This window comes from Larus michahellis, chromosome 23 (genome assembly GCF_964199755.1).
Source record: "Larus michahellis chromosome 23, bLarMic1.1, whole genome shotgun sequence".
NCBI classification, from domain to species: domain Eukaryota; kingdom Metazoa; phylum Chordata; class Aves; order Charadriiformes; family Laridae; genus Larus; species Larus michahellis.
The window spans coordinates 1848525-1871709 of NC_133918.1; the positions used below are offsets into that span (position 1 = coordinate 1848525).

Sequence of the window (23185 nt, forward strand, 5' to 3'; positions counted from 1 at the left end):
TGGAGGGCTGCGTCCCACCGGGTTTCGAGTATTTCCACAGATGGAGACTCCATTTCCCCTCCGGGGAGCCGGTTCCAATATTTGACCACCCTCACAGTAAAAAAGCGTTTTCTTATGTCGATGGAATATCATGTGTTCCCGTTGGTGCCCATTGCCTCTCGTCCTGTCGCTGGGCACCACTGAGAAGAGTTTGGCTCCTTCTTCCTGTTCACGTCCTGTACTGGGGAACGCGGAACTGAGCAGTCCCGGCCCAGGCAGGACATGGGGGCTAATCCCCAGCTTCACATCGCAAACGTGTCGAAGTCACCAACTGCCACTGCCCACCTGAAGCAGTACTGTGTCCAGCCACGTCTTGCAGATCAGCGAGGAAGAAATGTGAGTTACTCGTGTTCTAATGGCTACCTACAGCACCTTGGTTCCCACAGAGGTAACCGAGACGTCATTGTCCCCAGGAAAGTGCAGGATAAACTCCAGGGAATTTATGGAATGCACACTAAGCGTATTGTTTACAAAGAAGAGATTTGGATTCCAACTTTGTATCATCATAAAATGACTATTTAAAGAATCATTCATGCACTTGTGTTTACATTAAAATATTGGCTTTTTTTTTTTTTTTAATTAAAAACATTCTCACAGCAGAGCTCTGAATCACGTCAACTCCTATAAACTTTTACAAGCTGTCCTTGTATCACAGAGAATCTGGAGAAGAAACATCTTTCTAGGTACAGAGGTCTGCTTCCGTTTTCTTGTGCAGCCACTTTTCAAAAAAAGATGACAAAAACATTTTAATTGTCTTTTTTCCCCCCTCTTTCTAAACTTCGAACCGCTGTAGATTTGACTGAACTATCTCAAACGATAACCTCTTCGGTCAGCAACTAGGAATAGGGATTTTGCAGTCCAGTGAAGACCACTTTGAAGAGTATTTAAAATCATGAAAGAGAACTTACTCTGCAGCCTCGACAATGGTTGACACTATAAATCTCAGTTATCCACCAGCAAATCATGTTGTATTGCGCACCACACTGACTATTGACTAAACTGCACGAAGCAGCCTGGCACCAGCTCAGGACTTTTATGAAACTCAGTGAAACCTGCAGGATTTCTAGCTACGCTTTTGCCACAACTCCCACATTTTCTGTGCTGAAGAGTAATATGCAAAACACTCAAACGGCTCTGGCCAGAAAGCAGCAGCTACAAACGTCTCAAGGAAATGACATCCTGGAACCCAGAGCAGCGGTCAGTGACACGCACACGTTCGTGTGGCCATGTGGTGATGATCCCGAGGTCAGATGACTCAGCCCAATCTAATGCATCCTTCCGGGCTCGTCTGTCAGGTGCGATACCCCAGATCGCCATTAACCAAGATAAAGGAGACTTAACTGTATTTGGGTAGTCTAAACATGATTTCCGCTCCGCTTGACCCCGAAACAGCAAGTAATGTGCAACAGGACACAAAACAGTGCGTCTGCCTTCTAAAACACAAGCATAAACCTCATCTAGGGCCTGCCTGGTTTAAGTGTAGGAAGTCACATTGCTTATAATTAGACCTTAAGCGTTAGGTTTTGTGTTCTACATCCAACACACTTCTTTAGCCACTACCCAGGGCTGGAAAGAAAGCGCTGACAAATGCACCTCAGCAACCTTTACGGCCTGGAGTTTCTGTGGACCTCTTCAGTCATGCATTGGCACAGACACTAAAGCCAGCTTTTGGACCCAAACTGCCAGCATTATCCCTGAAAAACCCCAAAGAGTGCTAAATAACTTACCTTTCAAAGGCACATCGAGCGACAACCAAGATTAAAGCAAAAGGGATACTGAGCAGGAGATCACGAGGCTGAGGGTAATGGACGTCTTCGGACTCTTGCATGTCCTCCCAGGTGATTCCTGGGGGCAGCCAGAACTCATGCTGCCACAGCCACTCATTCAGAGCGCGTGCCATCCTGGAAGGAAGAGAGACCAGAATGAAGCGGGGACAGCTTTGCACACAGCAAACCTGTCAGCACAAGCCAGTGCGGCACAGGAAGGATTACACCCTCGCTGAGGTTGCATCTGGCTGTGAAAGCAGAAGAGGTGTGGAACGCATCGGTGCCCAAGGAACTGATAACCCGCTCGCAGATTTTTATCAGGCGCTCAGTGACTGCCGACTCCCGGCACAATCGAAAAAACGGGAAAAAAATGGAGAAAAGTGCCTCAGGATTCAACAGAACGTTGGTGCCGCTCTCGGCAAGACGCATCGGAAAGTTTTAAGTTTAATCCTGCAGCTTCTCAGACTCATAGGTTCCTTTCCACAGAACTGACAGCTTGGTATCATGAGGATGTGGCAAGTCTGCTCCGGGACTGCCTGCCAGCTGTCCTTTTATACGTACATATCCTTAGTTTTCAGTCTTTGATCTATTGTATTTATTTGTTTCTATTTACACATTGCAATTCCACTGTGTGCACGTGTGTATATGTATGTGCTATAATTTATATTATCCTGAGACTCCACCCTAAAAAAAAAAAAAAAGGAAAAAAAATAAATCTATCTTCTGCTTTAAATGATTAAGGGAAGTACTTCCAGGTAAGAATTTTTGTGCTAAGAGGTAAACTGGATTCTTAATGTAATTTTAAAGACCATGCCTGAAGGTGGGATTTACATATATGATCAGAGAATTTAGCAGCATAAAAGACAGCTGAATGGGTGTAACAAAGGATTCGCCACGAAAATGCTGTTGCTGGATAATTCTACCTCATACACAAATACGACCTGGACTGCCCTCCAACACAGGCTGCTCGTTCTAGCTGGTAACAACAAATGCCCCAAACTCACGCTTTGAACGGGAGTCAAACAGACTCTGCGCGGTCACGGAAGGAGGAAACGGGCAGTGTGGGAATGAGATGCCAATCGAGATCATCTCAACGGCACACAGGAAACGCCATCTTACCGAACCAGGGCAAAAAGCATATAATTTAAGTGTCTGACCTGAGTATCATAAAGCAATTCACCCAGTGAAGGCCCAAACCCTCCCCTGTTTTCTGCAAGGACAACTGCCTAACAAATCAAAAATGAATCATACGTTTGATTTTGAAGGTATCTTTAATTCAGAAGTAGTTTCTTTGTTAGTTAAACTGAAGATCAGCCTGATTCCAGAATTTTGCAGGGTCTGAGGGTTATCGTCTGAATCATAACGTCTTTTCTTGATTTGGACTTTCTTAGTTATCAGTCTTTTGACCTGACTACAAGAGGGAAGAACAGCACCCTATTTCTTCAAATCTGACTCTCATTCCCCCTGGAGCATGCACAGCCTGATGACAAAGCTGATTACAAATACAGGTGTAACTGACACCAAGTGGATGCAAACTTTCTCATCATTTATGATATACATATATCTCACTAAAATATATCTATACTATATAGACTACTGTATCTCTTACTAAAAACGCATTCTTCTCCTCCTCCCTGCGTTCCCTGATTTCAGCTTCTGATACCAAAACCCACAACGCAAAAACACCTCCCAAAAATCAAGAGCCTGCTATACTGCAGAACAGCAAACAAAAGAAGTGCCAGTAAGGCTAACGTCCAACTTCACTAGCACCAAAAAGAACATCCAGGTCTTTCACCAGCTTCCAATCTGACAACAATCACAGTATTTTCTTTCTGCTGCAGCTTCTGGGACTCTGGAAACTGCGGTTTTGCTCCCACTTCCAGGCTGTTCTCCATTCCTTGTGCGAACTCTCCTTCCAGTGCAATGTCTGGACAAAAATCATTGGCACATAAAACGAAGATAAACAGGGTTTACAGACTCTTTGAATTCTGTTTTAAGAGCCTGACAATCAAGATGCAACAGTTTTTAAACTGCCTGCCAGATCTCGAGTCTCGACAACTCTCTGGGGCCTGGAGTATAACCTAACTTCCCCCGTCAAGGCTGTTTTAAGGTGGGAACATCTGCTACCCCCTCTCTGTCCGCTTTTCCTCTGGCAGGGCTGGAGGACCCTTCAGCGCTAGTTCCCTTTCCATCTTGCCTTTGGTGATTCAGCAAAGGCACCTGAAGCCAGGACCAGGGAAGAGTGGTGGCACGGCTCGTTGTGCATTAAAAAGAGAGAAGCTAGCAGAAGCACACAGCCATACATGCTAGAGAAAGCTTTTCAGACTGCTCAATAAACATGCTATTAACCAGTATAGCTCCTTTTGAGAGACACACGTAAGTCCATGGGACAGACTGGCTACTGTGCTGAACCTCAGAGCCCCAGTGAATGATGTTTTCACAGGATCACAGACTGGCCGGGGTTGGCAGGGACCTCTGGAAATCATCTCCTCCAACCCCCGGCCACAGCAGGGTCACCCACAGCAGGTGGCACAGGAACGCGTCCAGGCGGGGTTGGAATGTCTCCAGAGACGGAGACTCCCCCACCTCTCTGGGCAGCCTGTGCCAGGGCTCTGCCACCCTCACAGCAAAGAAGTTCCTCCTCGTGTTGAGATGGAACTTCCCACGGGCAAGTTTGTGCCCGTTACCCCTTGTCCTGTCCCCGGGCACCACTGAGAAGAGCCTGGCCCCATCCTCCTGACACCCCCCCTTTCAGTATTTATAAGCCTTGATAAGATCCCCCCTCAGCCATCTTTTTTCCAGACTGAAGAGACCCCAATCCCTCAGCCTTTCCTCATCAGAGAGGTGTTCCAGTGCCCTCAGCATCTTGGCAGCCCTTTGCTGTCCCCTCTCCAGCAGTTCCCTGTCCTTCTGGAACCGGGGAGCCCAGAACTGGACCCAGCGCTCCAGGTGCGGCCTCCCCAGGGCAGAGCAGAGGGGGAGGATGACCTCCCTCCACCTGCTGGCCGCACTCTTCTTGATGCCCCCCAGGATGCCATTCACCTTTTCAGGAGGTCCCTGAGTCTGCTGTAGATCATGTGAACACCGGTTTCTGCACAAAACTCTACAGTTATAGAGCAGAAAGTGTCTATGTAGAAGCAAATTCTGTGAGTATGGGCTTAGCCTACAATGAATTCAACACACTGTCACTATGAAGCATGGTGACAGTGTTCCGAAACAGCTTGTGCGCTTCAGAGAGGTGCTGGATACCAGCTTAGAAAAGTCAGATAACCTAAGCGAGGTGTCTGAACTACAAAGACCTTTACAAGGCATGAAAGACACCAACCTCAACAGTGTTGGTAAACTTTCTTAGCTGATAAAAATCTCAGCTCTTGTCAGGAAAAGCATTAGGACATCAGGAATACCTAAGAGAACTATAGAGAGAAATTACACCTCCTCCCTGCCTCAGCTCTTCAGAAAACATTTCTTCAGCACTGCAGGGTTATCCCACAGCGCAGAGACAGCAGGCACGCTAGGGAAAGCTGCCGTAATAGCTTGCTTTGCAATTACAGAACCAAGGGTGCTCCCTCCAGAACTCCTGTGTATCTGGCAGCCACACAAAAAGATGCAACACACGCTTATTGACAGCAGCTGAACTCTGCTGAGGGCTCTCTGCGGGGATTATATAAAATAAGTCTTCCAATTTGCTTTGGGGGAATACTCTTAGATTCAAAGCGCTAAGGAAGTAGACAGCCATTACCTAATCTACTCCCATGCGCAAACTGTATATAGTACAGGATCACCGTCCTGGGAGATTTCTTTATCTCTGCGGCTATCTTTACACATCGCAAAAATATAGAAAAGGGTACAGTATGAAGCAACATATTTATCTTTTGCAATTTACACTGGCCAAGTTCCCAACTCGAAGCAGCTGGAAAGCTAAAATACCATTTGAGCACCCACAGAAAAGCGTTAAGTGGGTCCATTTCTTTCTTAAAAGTTCTTTATGCCTCATAGAGCACAGAATGGTAGAATCATAGAATCTTCATGGCTGGAAAGGACCTTTGAGATCATCAAGTCCAACCATACACACACAAAAAAAACCCCTACATTCTGTGCCACTAGAGCATGCCCTGAAGTGCCACATCTAGACGTTTCTTAAACACCTCGAGGGACAGTGACTCAACCCCCTCCCTGGGCAGGCTGTTCAGTGCCTGACCACTCTGTCAGCAAAGTCATTCTTCCTGATATCTAATCTAAACCTCCCCTGCCGCAGCTTCAGACCATTTCCTCTGGTCCTGTCATTATTCCCCTGGGAGAAGAGCCCAACACCCACCCCTCTGCACCCTCCTTTCAGGGAGCTGTAGAGGGCAAGGAGGTCTCCCCTCAGCCCCCTCTTCTCCAAGCTGAACATGCCCAGCTCCCTCAGCCTCTCCTCACATGCCCTGGTCTCCAGACCCCTCCCCAGCCTGGTCGCTCTCCTCTGGACACGCTCCAGCACCTCAATGTCCCTCTTGTACAGAGGGGCCCAGAACTGAACACAGCACTCGAGGTGAGGCCTCACCAGCGCCGAGCACAGAGGCACCAGCACTTCCCTGCTCCTGCTGGCCACACTGCTCCTGACACAAGCCAGAATGCTGTTGGCCTTCTTGGCCACCTGGGCACACTGCTGGCTCATGTTAAGCTGGCTCCACCAGCACTCCCAGGTCCTGTTCTGCCGGGCAGCTTTCCAGCCACTCTGCCCCAAGCCTGTAGCGTTGCTTGGGGTTGTTGTGACCGAAATGCAGGACCCGGCACTTGGCCTTATTAAACCTCATACAGTTGGCCTTGGCCCATGGATCCAGCCTGTCCAGGGCCCTCTGTAGAGCCTTCCTACCCTCCAGCAGATCAACTCTCCCACCCAGTTTGGTGTCATCTGCAAACTTACTGAGGGTGCACTCAGTCCCCTCATCCAGATCATTGATAAAGATATTAAACAAAACTGGCCCCAAAACTGAGCCCTGAGGGACACCACTGGTGACTGGCTGCCAAGAGGATTTCACCCCATTAATCACAACTCTCTGGGCACGGCCAGCCAGACAGCTTTTGACCCAGCGAAGAGTACACTTGTCCATGCCGTGATTCGCCAGCTTCTCCAGGAGAATGCTGTGGGGGACAGTGTCAAAGGCCTTACCAAAGTCCAGACAGACAACATCCACAGCCTTCCCCGCATCCAGAAGGCGGGTCACGTGGTCACAGAAAGAGATCAGGTTGGTTAAGCAGGACCTCCCTTTCCTAGAGCCATGCTGGCTGACCCTGAGCCCTTGGCTGCCCTGCACTTGCTGTGAGAGCTCACTCAAGATGACCCTCTCCATGATCTTTCCTGGTACCGAGGTCAGGCTGACAGGCCTGTAGTTCCCGGGATCCTCCTTCCAACCCTTCTTGTAGATGGGCGTCACATTTGCCACCCTCCAGTCATCTGGTACCTCCCCTGTTGACCGAGATTGTTGATAAATGATGGAGAGAGGCTTGGTGAGCTCTCCCGCCAGCTCCCTGAGTGCTCTTGGGTGAATCCCATCTGGCCCCATAGACTTATGTGCGTCTAGGTGCAGAAGCAGATCACTGACTACCTCCTCCTGGATTATGGGTGGGTTGTTCTGCTCTCCATCCCTATCTTCCAGCCCAGGAGGCTGAACACCCTGGGGACAGCTGGTCTGATTACTAGCAAAATAGTAAACGTTGGAAGAACAGCAATAAGTTTGCCACAGAAAATACATGTAAGGATGAAATCAAGAATAAAGAAGTATCACAGCTATGCCATGGGGACAAGGAGGACGAGGCTTTGGCACTTACCAAGCCTATACCGTGACAAGATCAGGCACTCAATATACAATCCAACAAAGCTCCTTTCAGTTGACACAGCCAGAAGGTCTCGAAGCAACTGGGCTCTGTGCAGCCCCGCAGCCCTGTCCACTGTTTTTGCTTTGTTAAATCTTGCCTTTCCTGATTTATTTTTTTTTAACCTTGGTGGCTTTATCTGAATCCTGAGTTACAAAGGTCTCTGCTGCCGGGCTGTGCTGAGCTGCTCCAAGGAAAGCCAAAATTGCTGTGCTGGCGGGCAGGAATGCAGGTGCGGTAACTGCAGGCTGCAGCAGAGAGCAGCACTGCGGGGTCCCGCAACCCCAAGCCGGAGAGCAGGAACGCAACTATACTAAAATCCCTTAGGGACATATTTACATACAGTTTCACTTTCAAAGCAGAACTGTTTGAGAAGCAGCACAGCATCTAGCTAGAAAGGTTAAGCCTTGTCTCACAGGTAAAACGGCCAAGCAGGTTTACCCAGGAAACGTTAACTGTCGCTTACATTTTCAAAGAGTTATTCTGCTGCTTCACTTGCATAATCTATTCCCAAGATAAACATTAATATACAGGTACATGAATACTCATGTAAATTTACATATTGTATATAGGAGATAAGGGCGGAGGAGAAACAGAGAGAGAGAAAAGACTTATGGGTCTTTGTAAAGAACCGGGTAATTACCCTCTCACTCTGAAGAAGACCAAGGGCAGGCACCTGCCCTGCAGTTCACAGCTGCCGCGTCACGCCAGACACCACCGCATTAGCCACCGCTCACGGCTTGTCCTGGTGAGCTAATGCAAAGATCCATAATAAAAGAAGAGATTACACTGGGGTTCTCAATTTGCTTTTAAAACACAACTGTTTTTCTTGTTCTATTTCTTGGTATATTTTTCTTTAAAAACAAGCTTACACTGGAGGTTTTAGTTTGGACTAAGCAATACTCCTTTGCGCAAGCCTCCTCCCCTGCCTCACTCTTCATGCAGCAGAGCCTGGTAACATTGATGTGATGGTAATTTTGGTCTTTGCTGTAGGAATTCTGAGCCCAATGGCACAGACCTTCCAACTTCTTTCCAAATTCCAACACACAATTCGCTAAATTGTTTCCTCCTCCCCCTCTCTACCTCAGGAAGCTTTCAGGAATTAATTTCAGGAACAACCAAGGCTTCACTGGGCCACTTCCAGCTTTTTGCTAGGACAGGCAAGAATAATCCCTTCAATAAGGGTACCACGTTGTATTAGAGGCCTCAATGTTTTCGCATCATACTAGAAAGCTGTTCTTAAACCCTCTGGTGGGTACAAAATATCCACAATAAAGAATTTTAATGCTATTTGGTTTTGCATTAACACTGGGTTTCACCACAAACAAGTTGTTCTTACTGTTTAAAGAACAATACTTCTCTCTCATAGCTCATTGTCTAGGCTAAACAAGTCCCCTGCTTCCAATCCTCTCTCTATTGTATATAGCTTATACAATTAGCTATAGGCAGAGAAAAGGAAAACCTTTCTTTGCACATTCCTGTTTCTGACTAGGTTCTGTTTCTGAACAAGATTTCCGAGAGGAGCGTCTAGCATGAACATCTGCATTTTTTAATACAAATTTCTGCTGTCAGTCCCCAGATACGCAACTCCGCACTCTCTCATCATTCCTCCTGCTGTGGCTAGGAAGGCCTTCCAGTCCTTGACTACACCAGGGATGGTCCACTGTCTGCAGGCGGATTATCCAGGTTTGTGGGTGGACAATTCCACAGGTACAAACATCCCTGAAGTGGCTCTGGGCCAAGTGGCAAGGTCTGCCAAGTCTTAATTAGCTTAAGTGCAGCATCATGCTAACGACATCGCTGCCAGCACCAGCACACGTACTCCTGCAGAGGACTTCCTGGTACAGCCAGTTTTCCCAGGACTTAATTAACCACCGGCAGCACAGTACTGCCACGGGGGAAATTGTGAGTTAACGTGGAAGCACACTACCATAAGGACGCAGTTACATTGCTTCCCCATGCTTTATTTTTCCCATGTGGCTATGGCTGGAATGACTAAAACCAAAAAAAGTCTCTTAAATCTTGATATGCCACAAAACGGAGAGGCTTGTCCTGTCTTTCTGAGAAGCAGCTGGGGTCAAGAAACGGAGTATTCTGCATATTTATAGAAGTTCCCTGTTATTTCAAGTTGTAATCTAGTCCTGCTGTGATCCACGCTTTCTCAACTTGGGTTATGACTGCGTATGATGCATTTGAACCTTTAACTAATTTTGCTAAGAAATCAATTATTCAAGAATTCCATGGGTAAATTCTCTCCTGAGAGCTCTTCTAGGCAGTTTTTTACCTGTTTGATACTTCCCATAATCCTGATGTCTTCCACTTTAATTAAAACTACCTGTTACAGGTAGACAAGAGAAGTTACAAGTTCAGACAGGAAGTCTACTGCATTTCTCTTACACAGAAATAAATAATTTTAACAAAGAAAGCTCAGATTAATGTGACATAGGTTATTTTTTGAACACCCATATTATATTTAATCTCTTAATGTCAGTCTCCAGGGTTTGTTTTTTTTTTCATACTTTTTTCCTAACATATATCAAGTATTGTTACTAAAGATTTGGTAAAATTTACAGATAAAAAAACCAACTTTGCTCCAAAATTCTTAATTACACGTCCCATTATTTTCAGCATGCTGAGACGGATATTGCCTAGTTCCAGTCTCCTGTCTGAAGGGAATACATTAACCTTTTCAAATTTCACTTCAGCTTTGATATCTTCATTGCCATTTCCTCGTCCCTGTTAGCTATTCCAGCATCAGACCTGCTTTCTGATATTGCCTTATCCATAACAACATTTCCTTTGCCCGAGATCTCTCTCTTTCCCTATCCCTCCGTTGCTTCTTCACAGTTTTAAGGCTTTTCTTATCATCAAGCAAATTTAACCATGGATGGACGGTGGCCAAGGGACTCAGCTGAAATGTAAGAATTAAGAAAAATGCCTCTCTATGAATGTACTCCCATGGCAAAAGAAAAATAAATAAAAATTTTTCCTTATAGTTCCAGTCCATGAACCACTTATTCACCTTCACCCTCTCAGCCTGCCTTCTCTTCACTCTGTCAAAGTAACTTTCCTACAAAACCCACCGCCCTCTACACCTCCGCTTCTTTGAACTTCTTTTGGAGATCAGTATAAGCCTGCTTGCTCTGGCCATAACTGATGCAGAATCTCCCACCACACGGACGGATTCTGGTATGAATCTTGGGTACGAATCTCTTTTTACCTGCAGCCAATTCTGCTTCATTGCTCCTCTGTTCCCCAGATTTCTCATCTCTCTTGTGATTCTGAATGCCCTTCTTTTTTCCCTAAAACCACAACTTCTGGCAGCATCTCCCCTTTGTTTTTGCATGAAATAAGACTGTTCTCCAGGCTCACTCTCCTCATTCAGACTTTGTTCTCCACATCCTCTTCTTCGGAAGCTGGCTGAAAATTTCAAATTATTTGTTTCTCCACCAATGACCAGTTATCCTCAACTTCCCCACTTTCAGATGTTCTCTTCACTTAGATCTACCAGCTGAAATTTCCTATTGAACTATTTCATGTCTGCTGCCCACCCAAGAATAAATTAATTTTGCAATTCTTCAACTTTTTCAAGGAGCTTTTCACTGTTTGTTTACTTCCGCTACTAGTCCAACAGAAGCTTGATTCTTTAATCCTAACTTTAAAAGCAGAAAGGCAAAACTTGCCTCCGCTACCTCCTGACAAAAATCCCCCGATCTCTTTTCAGCCCACCGAGAGCCGGGTTGCTCTGCCTTGGTTCCTCGACTTTCCAGCTTTTCACCAAGATTAACCCTATATCGTACTTTGGTGCAGGCTGGTCATGTGTTGCTCCGTTGAAAGGCAACAGTTTTCATACACGCACTCTTCTGGGAGACCTCCATCCCAGAAAAAGCATAAAATGACCAAAGATTGGAAGCTGCAAATAAAAGTCCATCCACCAAGCAAACAAACTTGTTTACCTAGATCTCCAGTGAACATCATCCGTAATTATTTACTAAGTTCCATACCTTGTGCTCCGGTTGCCAGCTCCTTTGTTGCCCGGCTGCTCCGACTTGGTGTTTGGCTCCCCAGCAGACTGCCAGCTCTGACTGCCAGCACGGGTTTCAGGCTGATGTTACTCATCCACATCAGAATGCAAATCAGACAGCTCTTCTCACTCCATCATCCCTCATTGAGGGGGATGAATACAACTCCTTGGTTTTGCTCAGTAAAAAACAAGTACTGGTTTAACCAGTTAAAAACAAGGCCAGAAAAGGCACCAAGTACCTCTGGCTTCACCACGCCTTTGGTCAGGAGGTACCCAGAGCAGTGGGCTCAACTTTTTCTTAGCCTTCCTCTTGCTGCCAGTGTACTTAAGGAAGCCCTTCTGGTTGCCCTTCACATCCCTCACTCCAGCTGAGCTTTGGCTTTCCTATCTCCATTCTTGTACGCTCAGGCAACACTTCTACATTCCTTCTGGCCATCCATCCCCCCTTCCATCTTCTTGATACTTCCCTTCTGTGTCTGAGCTCAATCAACAGTTACATGTTCATCCCTGCTGGCCTCCTACCATTTTTGTTTGCCTTCTTGCACATCCGCTTGTGCTTGGAGGAGGCTGTCCTGGAAAATCATCCAGCTGTCTGCGCCCCTTTGTCTGCCAAGACAGTCTCCCATGAGATCCAGCCAAGCAGATCCCTGAACAAGCCAAAACCTACCCTCCTGAAATTTAAGAAAACCCCAAGAACTCACGTGCGTATTTTGAAATCCTGTGTCTGTTTCTGCCATATTCCTCCTCCAGGAACCTGGAGATGCTTCCCTATGAAGGCTGAAGAAACCCGGGTTGAACTGCAGCACCTACTTTCAAACTAGTCTCAAAAATCAAGTGCTGTGCTAAGTTACCAGGGTAAAAAGCAGCAGAGACAAAAGCTGAAGACCTTTGCAGGCTCTGTCTGGCACCTACCCCATGGCTGCATTACTAAATGAAGTAACATTCCTTTATTACTTCCAGGTAACACGAACCTCGTTGTCCTGACACTTGGGAACAATCCGTATTCTGCTACCAAACACTAACTCTGCAAAGAAAAAAAAATTTCAACAAAAAACCACTGGAGACCACATGCTGCTTGTTTTGGTAAGGCGCAAGAACACCATGTTCTACCATCACTGTATAGAAAACTACAGACCATACTACATCTCCGTAAGAACGTCAGACACTACTAGTGTCCGAGTAAGGCAACCGAGACACACAAAGTATCAGCTAGAACATCTCCACAGAACACACAGACACGTATTCCTAGATCTACGTGTGTCTCTTGAGAGAGCACAAATGTAAAATGCACTAAGGAGGCACCTAAAAAATCCAAACGAGCTACTCAGCCATTACTTTGGATTTTTTCCTTCATTCTTTCTTCTAATGCCTGCTATTTCCTCCAGTCTTGCTGTAGAACTAGCAATCAGTGGCTGACATCACTTGATAGAACTGAGGAAGAAAAGCAAGTTACTGGCCTCAGGCCACAGTGAGCTAAGAATTCAGGCTGGAAGTTCACAACAAGAAATCGAAGGAGCTTACTTCCACCTGAACGGCTCATCTGTCCTTTCTCTGAAGTCATCAGTACCAAACAACGCAAGAGTCAGGCAGCCCTAGTGAGACCTCCTCCTTCAAACCGAGTTGAGACAGTAAAAACTGCCAAAAAGCCCTCTAAGCAGAAACTTTTCAACTGATTAATCACTATCCTTGTTACTCAACAATCACATATTAGGCCTCAAAAAGTTTAATTCTAACTTAAAAACTGTTAAAAATAAAAAGCAGGTAGTAAATTCAAGGTTCCAAGCCATACTCGAGTCACATCAAAATACCACGCAGCTCTCAATAAAGCCTCTTTCGTGTAAGCTCATGGTACAGTGCAATGCTTGTCCAATGAACTACCTGATTCTTCAGCCCTTTCAAAGCATAAATATTCCTAAATAGTCGTACAGTTCTGGTCTGATGGCCCTCTATCCTAATCTGTCCTCTAAGAACACCCTTGGCAAGCTTTTCTGTGACCTTCCAGGACAGCTCTTCCCCTTCTGCCCTGCCACCTCTGGCAACGCGCTTAGTTCTGCAGTTTGTAGCAGCCCCCAGCTCTTCACCCCTATTCTCATCTGGAGTTCCTGCTTTCCTGAAGTCCAAAGCTTCACCATTGCCCCTTATTTGTACAGTCAGCCCCTACAGGCTGTCAAGTTACCCTTTTATGTCTCCCATAAATGGGATATTTCCCCAGAGACGTGTTTTCTAATTCATCACGCCAGCAACTGAGAGCGTTCAGCTGAGTGAAGCACTGAACTCCTGAACTGCTAATCTCAGGTCAAAATGAGAGAATCAGTTGCGATAAATAAGGAAGACAAAGGGACAGATGTGCGTGATTTCTCTGCCACAAATCCAGCAAAGATAAAACATCAAAGTGGAACTGGAACATCTGGAATGCCAACGCAGACTAGAAAGGTGCTTATCTATCAGTTGGGATGAATTTGTTGGCGTGAAGTTGAGGGAGGCACCCTATGTTACAACCTAGTACACCTACAAGACGCAAGGCATGACTTTTCATGCCATCCTTGTTCTCCGCCTTCGTGCAGGAAACACACAGGCTTTAATTACTTTGTATGAGCTGGTTTTGAATTTCAGTATCAACGGTTCCATCAGTTGCCCAGGTGTTTGTTCCCACAAACTCCCTAGGCTGCTCCAAAGCTTAAAAATATATATATATAACTTTAATTAGTCTAAAATTAAGATTTTTTTTAAACGGTACTCTTATACCTCTAAAAGTAGTATGTGTTTTCATTATTTTTCATTTCAAAACACAAAAATTAAAACCTTATCTGAGAATAACATCTGCATTCCCAACATTACCGCAAAATACATTAAAAACATTAAGAACGAAACAACAGTAACCGACAGAAAGATTTCCCTTTCTCCAAGATTAAAAGAATAGTGACTCACTTTTCACAATCATTACTGCTTAATGAGTACTGCAATCTATCATATGATGATGGTTATTTAAAAAAAAATTTGAATATGAATAATTCTTTATTATCACAGGTAACTTAAAAGCCCTATCATACGGACAGCTTATAAAGCAGAATGTAAAACTCAAGTTCTCTCGGCACGCACTGGCCTTCTCTGTTCCTTGCTGGAGTAGTACCTAACATCAAAAGAACCTGTCTCCAGCTGAGCTTTCCCAACTACATAAACAAATCATTATGGGACCGTATATTATGTGTCACGATACTGGAGGCTGGAACCACGCTGTCTTATTTATCCAGCAATTTTGGCGTTATGGGCTGGTTTCTGAATTTGACCTACAACGGGACCATTGGAATGAGCGACCTGTTCACTGCAGGCAGAGCGTTCATTTCAGACGGCTTAGCGCAGGTGGTCCTCTTGGGCTTCTTCCTAACGCGGCCACTCCTTACGCTGCAGATTCTGCCTCCTGCTCTGCTAACAAGGAGTCCCCACCTCACGCTGCAGGCGACAGGTAACTCAAACACCGCATTTATTCCACGCTGGGCCAATCTCTCGGGAATACAGATATTAATTTATCTTCAGCGCAGCCAGTTGCTCTGCCTTGCCTGGGGACAACCAGGCCTACGCCAGCTGCAGCGGGGGAATACGCCGGCCCCAACACAGCCAGAGTGAGGGCCACAGCCATTTGGATCCCCCTGCGTAAAGTCAACACCCCTGGCTCTGGCAGCACAGCCCTGATTCATACCAGCTGAGCTCAGGGTTTATTTTTAAAACACAGATACGAAGGGTCACTTTCTCCTTGCTTCGATTCACCACAAACAACTTTACAAGAAAAAAAAAATCACATAGAAAGCATTATTTCGGGAATTCTGCCTTCCTGCTTTTACTTCAGCCTGATCTCTAAACAGAAAAATTCCTCTGATCTTTTCTTTGAAGACATTAAACACAAACTCTGACATAACATCTTTCAAATCCTCCAGAAGGGCGCTATCTTTCATACACGTACGAAGAAAGACAGATGAACAATAAGGAAGCAGTTTCCCAAAAAGCTCTGACAGTACTTCAGGGGTAAAAATAATAGTGCTTATTACAAAAAAAAACCCTGAACACAGCCTGTAGTTTCCCTCTTTCAAGACTTTTTTTGGATTGCCTTATCTATTTTGATTCAAAGCCCTGGCACCTGTTGGGTTACAAGGCGTACGCCATACCAGTGTCTGCGTCCAGCTGTGCAACAGCCCCACAAAGCAAAATATTTGAAGGATTTCTTGACTTTTGGAACTGACTTTTAAAACAAAGAACCTTTTGTTATCAAAACCAATTTTGGTAAAAGCTGAATCAATCTTGAGGTTAATAGAATTACTGCAGTTGGTCCTCTTTGAGCATATTTCCTATTTTTTCACATGAAAGCCACTCTTGAATTAATTAAAACCAGAGCATATTGAAAAAAGGAGTGAGGAACATGCACTGGATTCTTGACATTGCTGTGTAATTATGGACAAACATGCTGAGGTGTACTCCTTAGTAAACACGAATATAAACATGAATACACCACAAAAATTACCCCCAACAGAACCAACAGCCTTCAGTGGATTTTCAAAACTGGGGAAATGACGGCATTTGATTTCTCTTTACTTAGGAAGAACCTGTCATAGAATGCCACTGGAATTAAACATTAAAACTTCAATAGAGAGATACTAAAGGTTAATACACGCATACGATAGAGACCCGCAATAAAATGAAAGCCTATATTTGAAAGAGGAGGGCGGTCAAGGACATGGAACAAGGCTGCCCAGGGAGGGGGTGGAGGCCCCATCCCTGGAGACATTCAAGGCCAGGCTGGATGAGGCTCTGAGCGACCTGATCTAGTTCAAGCTGTCCCTGCTCAGTGCAGGGGGTTGGACTAGGTGGCCTTTAGGGGTCCCTTCCCACCCAACACATTCTGTGATTCTATGACTTGCAATGTATTTCAGTGACCTGTGGAAAAACAGCCTACAGCCAGAGGGTCAGTGTGCGAGAGCAGGACAACCACTGAGTCGCATCACGAGTGCGGAGCAGGACTGGGGAGAGCAGCTCTGTCTTATTCCTTCGACAGCAAGGATGCAGCTGGTGGCGAGCACCGCTCTGCACGCCTCAGCCCTTTATGGCAGCGTTGCACCAGCCACGAGCCTGGGATGGGTAACGGCTCCTGGAACCGATCTCCCCAACACAGGGAAGTCAGAACCTGTGTGTGCTGGGGCTTCGTGTCCTGCTGGGCAAGGCTGCCGTACCCCAGCTCTGGGCAGAGTTTCCTCTGCACCTCTTATCAGATGTACTCCAGATCTAGAGACTCCGTTAGCTGGAGCTTTCACAACACAACCCGCAGCGTGCAATGAAAATGGTGGTGTATTTCTGAACCTGTGACATGTTCAATTACTCTATCAATATTAGCTATAATTAGGATAATTAATTTTACTAGCAGGAAATTATTACACGATTCTGGCTTTCTAAACAGTAAGTTCTTGTATGAGATAAAGACTCCCGGCTTCCCCTTTATGTGAAAACATGGGTTTTCTCACATAGGGAAGAAATCTGGAGCCGACATTAGAAATACAAGCCAGAGATAAAACACAGAGCACAAAAAGCCATCCTGACCCTAGAAATCTTATTACACTTTTGTTCTTATCAGCAGGCTCTAAATTCACAGCTAAAGTAGAGTCAGCTCAAAACTGTACTCCCTTCTCTAAATTGGATTTTAGCATGCACTTGTTACGTCATAGAAATGTTTGGATGCATCCAAAGAGTCCAAATTTTTAAAAAATGTGATTTTCCAGGTAGTGCTGTGAGATACAGACTCAATTTTCAGCATTTCAGAGAACAAGTACACGTTAGTTACAGCCCTCGGCACAGAAAATTGAGACAGGCTATCTTTTTTCACTTGTGGATGTTAGTCCTTTGAGATTCTATAATCTCATTTCTTCTACGTTTGCTTTCACCTGAACAACGCCGAAGACTGGAGCACAGGCAACCCCAGCGAGGGAAGAAACAGGCCTGCTTCCTTTAAGATTATATCAATGGGTGGAGAGATCCACTACAATCCTTAAAATGAAACCGCTGCTCTTTCCAGCGTGAAAAGATTTCCCTGCTGAGACAGGCTCCTTGTGACTTAGAGCCAGTGTAAACCAACACCGCCATCAAAGACTCCGCTCTGGCCCCCACCCGTTCCTGACCAGCGCTCCCATTCCCTGCCACCACCTCCCCGTACCCAGTGCCTGAGTTTGTGAGGCTTCACAGAGAGCCAGGCTGAGAAAAAGATCTGGGTTAAAACTTCAACTTGGTTTCTTTTCCCTCGGAGATGATTTTACCCCACAGCGGTTCCTCAGTGCAGTTCACTGCCTAGCTTCAAAACCATTCGTGCAGGCTCAATGCGAGGTACGAGAGAAAAGCAGAAGTGGCTGGGGGCAGGCAAAGGTGTTACTTCCCTCTCCAGAAATGCCGCTCAAGCTGATCAAACTGGACTGTTGCAGAAAACGCCTCCATTGAGCTCCAAGTGTCCAACCGCTACACCATACCTGGAAATATCTGGATGCATGTCATCAAGTCCTTACTGGCCTCTGCAAAAGGAACCTGAAGGAAAAAAAAAAAAAACAAACACAAAATTAAGCCTAAATAGATTATACATGCAGCCCAAAGCAATTTGTGAGTGTGCATACGCAACTGACTTGCAGGAACCCTCAGCATCACATCACATAAAACACCCCGTGCCTGTGTTTCTCCCGTATTTCTCCTAAGGGTGACTAGCAAGCTTATAAAATTTTCCCCCTCTCATCTGAGACCTGAAAAAGCAGTACAGGATAACACTCCAGCTGCATTTCACTCTCTTGCAGAGAAATTGGCTATGAATTAAGGTCTGAAGATTCCCCTCATGAGAGATCTTTCGTTTAAAACAACAGCTTCCAAAGTCTTGACAAATCATCATAACCCGGACACGTGGCAACCCAGCTGATCCGGAACAGGGGTCAGATCACTCGATCTGCTGCAAGCCGTGGTCACAAACCAAGCTCTTTTATACAAGTTCTGTGTGCAGTGCTCTCCAGAAAGAGAAGTCCCACGGTTGTAAACCTCCTTGGAAGAAAATGGGGCAACGCTTATGAGTATGTTTGCAAGGGCACGTAGCCACAGGACAAGGGGCAATGGTTTAAACTGGAGCAGGGCAGGGTTAGATCAGACATTAGGAAGAAGTTCTTTACACGGAGGGTGGTGAGACACTGGCCCAGGTTGCCCAGAGAGGGGGTGGAGGCCCCATCCCTGGAGACGTTCAAGGCCAGGCTGGATGAGGCTCTGAGCGACCTGATCTAGTTCAAGCTGTCCCTGCTCAGTGCAGGGGGTTGGACGGGATGGCCTTTAGAGGTCCCTTCCGACCCAACACATTCTGTGATTCTATGCCTAGATGGTTGTAGCCTTGCCACCTGCAGCTCTATTGACTCATTTACCATAATCACGATTCACAAATAGAAATTGCTGGTTTACAGTTTGATTTTTGTGTATCGAGCCCACATATGCTGCCTCCTAGAATCGGAGAATGCCGAAATGCAGGATCTACAGGGGCTTTCAGTTCCTTCCCTGGCCTGTGAAGTATTGTTCTCTGCTGTAAACATTTCAGAAAAGAAAAATTTGTCTAAATCTATGAACCCAAAAGCATTTTTCCCCCAAAAGGCTCTGCAGCAAAGAGTTTAGAATATTACAGAAGCTGATGTTATAATACAGAATAAAAATTTAGAAAAACAGTATTAATTTTCTTGAGATATATATATATCAAAGGACAGAAAGCAATCAGACTTTCCTGACACCTTTATGCTTCTTGAGCCCTCTTGGGCTCATGAATATGATCAATATTCATGATCAATAATCAAAGATCCTCATCAGATGCCTTCCAGAAAAATTCTCAATTGCAGGAATGACGGATATAGCTGGTTTTGTGTTTACTGGACACTGCTAGGTCTATAAAAATTGTCTGTTGTTACGATATTGATTCTTCAGAGCTCGTGTTCTCCTTCAGACCAGATACTATTTAATTTCTGGACTCAAAAGGGTATCAGAAAACCGTAAGTAGCCTTCAAGACCACAACAAAAATACCTTCCATCAAGCTGTTGACCTCATGAAGAGAAGAATAGGAACTCCCTCAAGTGGAGATGTTTTAAAAAGAAGTCGTCTTTAACTCTATTTCTGCCAAACAAGTGCATACTAGAGAACTGAATTTTTAAAGTCTGTAATGATGTCTGCACAACCTCAGGGCTTCAGAGTTCAGAGAGGCTGGTGTCCCCAGGTAGACTTGGAAGGTGAGAACAGACAGATTAGACATCCCCCAGCCCCACCACTGATCTGTCTTTCTTGGTAGAGCAGGGCCTCCCCAGACACTAAGAAAATGGGAAAAGGTACCAACTCAGAAGAGACATTTTCATTTTGACTAGAGCTGAAATACAGCATTAGCTCCTCCAGCATTGCCTGCTCGAGCTGGCAGCAGGAATCTAATCTTTGCCACATGAGAAGAGAAGCTGAGTCTCTCCGAATTACCTGTGTGATAAGACTGCAAAAATAAATCCAGTTTCTATGGATTTAGCTGGACTATAACAGAAGGACAATGTCATAATCATTTTTCATTGCCTTTTTCATAAGGATATTTTCATAAGCTTATTTTCAATAAGCATTTTTCATTCCTTCCTGCCTGGATTCAGCTTTCAAGATGAGGTATCTCCACTCTCTGCTTTACCTCCTTAATGTAACTCTAATGACATGGGAATTAGGTTAAGAAAATGAATACTTTATATGCATTTCACCAGTTTCTAACAGCTAATAATCCAGAACAGGTATTCCTTACTCAGCAGCATTGATTCTAGGTAAAAAGCACTTTTGGCTTAACATCAGATGCACTTTTCAATTTTGCCAGCATCTTTGCTGGGCTGAACACAAGCATCTCACAAAGTCTGTCGTCTTCCAACATACAACATTAGGTTAACAGCATAAAAGCTTTTTTTTAAAAAAATAAAAAAAAAAACCAAACCAGAAATGGAGAAAAAGCTTCTCTGCATTTTTAAGTCTCCTGAATACCTTGATAAACCTGAGCTTGTAGATACCTCAATCACCGGCACAGTCTCACGTCTCACAGCCAGCTGTCTCTGTTGGCCAAAGGAGAGAAGGGCTCCTTTGGAGGACAAACATCACCACGTTTGTCCTCTCAAACACACCTTCCGCCGGGCTTTTGCAAAACTTACCCCGTAAAACTTCACACTGCACTTGCAAAACTAGGAATTACCTTTAGATGCTGATAAAGGACGTAGGTAAATAAGCAAGCATTTTCAGATCTGGCTAGCTAAAATTCACGTGTCTGACTTTATATTAACCATCATTATCTACCCCAGAAACACTCACCTCATGTTCCGATACCCCACTTTAGTGTTTCTCAGCTGCCAGTGCTTCCTACAACCTACCATCCGATCTGGCTGTAAATGATTCCAGAAGTGGAATTTGCCATCAGGCATTTGGGTTGGGGTTTTTTCTTTGGAAACTTTAACCTAAGATGATTTTTGTGTGTCTCTATGTGTGTGTGTGTGTGTGTCCTTATACTACTTGAATTTTGTCCATTACACAAAAAGAATCATAATCGCAAACGCATTCTTTCAGCCAGTTTTGACATCCTTTTCTCTGGGAACAGTTTTCATGGCCAGTTAGAAAACCCTCCCTCAATCCCACCATTTTTCACGCGAAGGGTTAAGCGTGAGGTACCGAAGGCCCGGGAGGAGCTCCCGACCCGAGGTCGGAATGGCTTCCCGGGCGCTCCCGGCCGCAGACGGCCCGGTGTCACCCCCTTCCCGGGCTGATTTCAGCCCCTCCGGCGCGCACACTCCCCCGGGAGCGCTGCGCCAAGGACCGGCTTTCTCCTCCGGGCCGTGGCGGCCCACAAGAGCCCGCCCGGCCCCTTCCCCACCCGGCCGGCTGCCGCGCGGCGGGCGGGAGTCCGCTCCCGGCAGCTCTCCCCTCAGAGCACGGCTCCGCCGGGGCGGGACCGCCATGAGGAGCCGGTCCCCTAAAGTCCCTTCCCGCCCCGGCTCCCGCAGGGCGGGGGGCAGCCCGCGCCCCTCGGCACCGCTCGCAGACCGGGCGACCCCCGCCCCCGGCGCCCCCTCCCTTCTCGGGACCCCCGGCCTCCCCGGGGCACTGCCGGCCGCCCCGCTATCCCCGCCGGCGCCCCCGGGCTCTCCCCCTGCCCCGCCGGCACCGCCAGCCCCGCGGGCTCCGTCCCGCCCTTACCTCACCCGCCGCCTGCTGCCCGCTCACCTCCGGCCTCCCCCGCCGCGGCGGCGCCGACCCGCTCTCCGCGGAGACCCGCGCCGCCTCCGGCCTCTGCGCGCCCCGGGCGGAGCGAGGAGGAGGCGGCGGCCGCGGGGCGCGGCGGGGCCGGCCGGGCGCTGCTCTGCTCCGCTCCCCCCCGGGGCACGGCCGAGTCTCCCCTCGCCCAGTCCTGTCTGTCCGGGCCTCCCGGCCTCAGGGCGGCCGCCGCGGCTGGGAGAGTCCCGAGCCGAGGGCCCCCCGGCGGGGTCTCCCTCAGGCGGGAAGGGGCTGGATGGGCACCCAGCGCCAGGGGCCGCCAGCGGGTCACCCAGGCGGGCAGGGGAGCGGGCGCGGAGGGGCTGTGCGGGGACAGGCGGGTGCGGGGGACCCTGGAGGGCTCCACCCTGTCTGAGCCGTGCCGGGGGCGATGCAGCCCGCGGGGCTCGGGAGTGTTACCTCATTGAAGGAAAACTTGGCCCGTTCGCCTTCCCCCAGAGGGTTGGAACATCTCCAGGGCTGGAAGGGACAGCAATACTAGGACATGGAGGAGGTGACATAAGGACATGGCAGCCCTAATACAGATGGAGTCTCAGCAGAAGTGTCACCAAGGACCCTGTTTTCTTCTGTCATGTGTCACTGCAAGGTAACGCTGCCGTTTGCACGGTGCCAGTTATGGCTGCCAGGGTGAAACGCCAGTGAAGTACCCTCACGGTTATCTCATCAGCACCTTTCAGGAGTACAAATAAAAAGACAAGGGGAATCCTCATCAGGAGACCCTTGCTCCTGTTGCAGTCTGATAGGAGGAGACGGCCTCCACCCATCCTGCCGGGCCCCGCCAAACCAGCTTCTGCTCCTCTTCTTGGTGCGCATACTCACCCGCCTTTACTTTTGCCCGTAACCTCTTCTTTTACCTCCATTCCTGTCCTAAAGCTCTTTACAACAAATCTGCTAATTTCATGCCCGAGCACTAGCTCCATCGCTTCTGTAAAAATACATTTTAAATACATGGATGAATGCATGCACACACCGTTATATTCTAAAACCGGAACATCATGCACCAAGCAGGACGTACAGCAGCCCGTGAACGCTTGAGTGGATGGTGCTGGAACCTATTTCTGCAGTTCCACACTTCGTCTGTGGCCAACAATGAATATGTTTTGTTTAACCAAGTGAAGTTTTCTTCACAAGTGAAGAAAAAAAAAAGGAAAAAAAAGAAGGTCCTTCAGCAATATTGCAGCTGCT

At 46.8% G+C, this 23185-nt stretch overlaps 1 protein-coding gene across 3 annotated transcripts in view; it reads right to left on the reverse strand.

Moving 5' to 3' along the window:
- Positions 1-22102, reverse strand: part of LOC141734408 (ceramide synthase 4-like) — a 46218-nt gene extending 24116 nt beyond the window's left edge. Inside the window, exons 1-3 of one of the 3 annotated variants that reach the window (XM_074566153.1) lie at positions 21923-22102; positions 18186-18240; positions 1767-1940 (exon numbers count right to left, since the gene is read on the reverse strand). In XM_074566153.1, coding sequence (XP_074422254.1) covers positions 1767-1940; positions 18186-18205 — 194 coding nt within the window. In that variant the 5' untranslated portion in view covers positions 18206-18240; positions 21923-22102. The remainder of the gene's footprint in view (positions 1-1766; positions 1941-18185; positions 18241-21922) is intronic. The other 2 variants (XM_074566154.1, XM_074566155.1) reach the window with 2 other exon arrangements.
- Positions 22103-23185: the final 1083 nt, after the last annotated feature.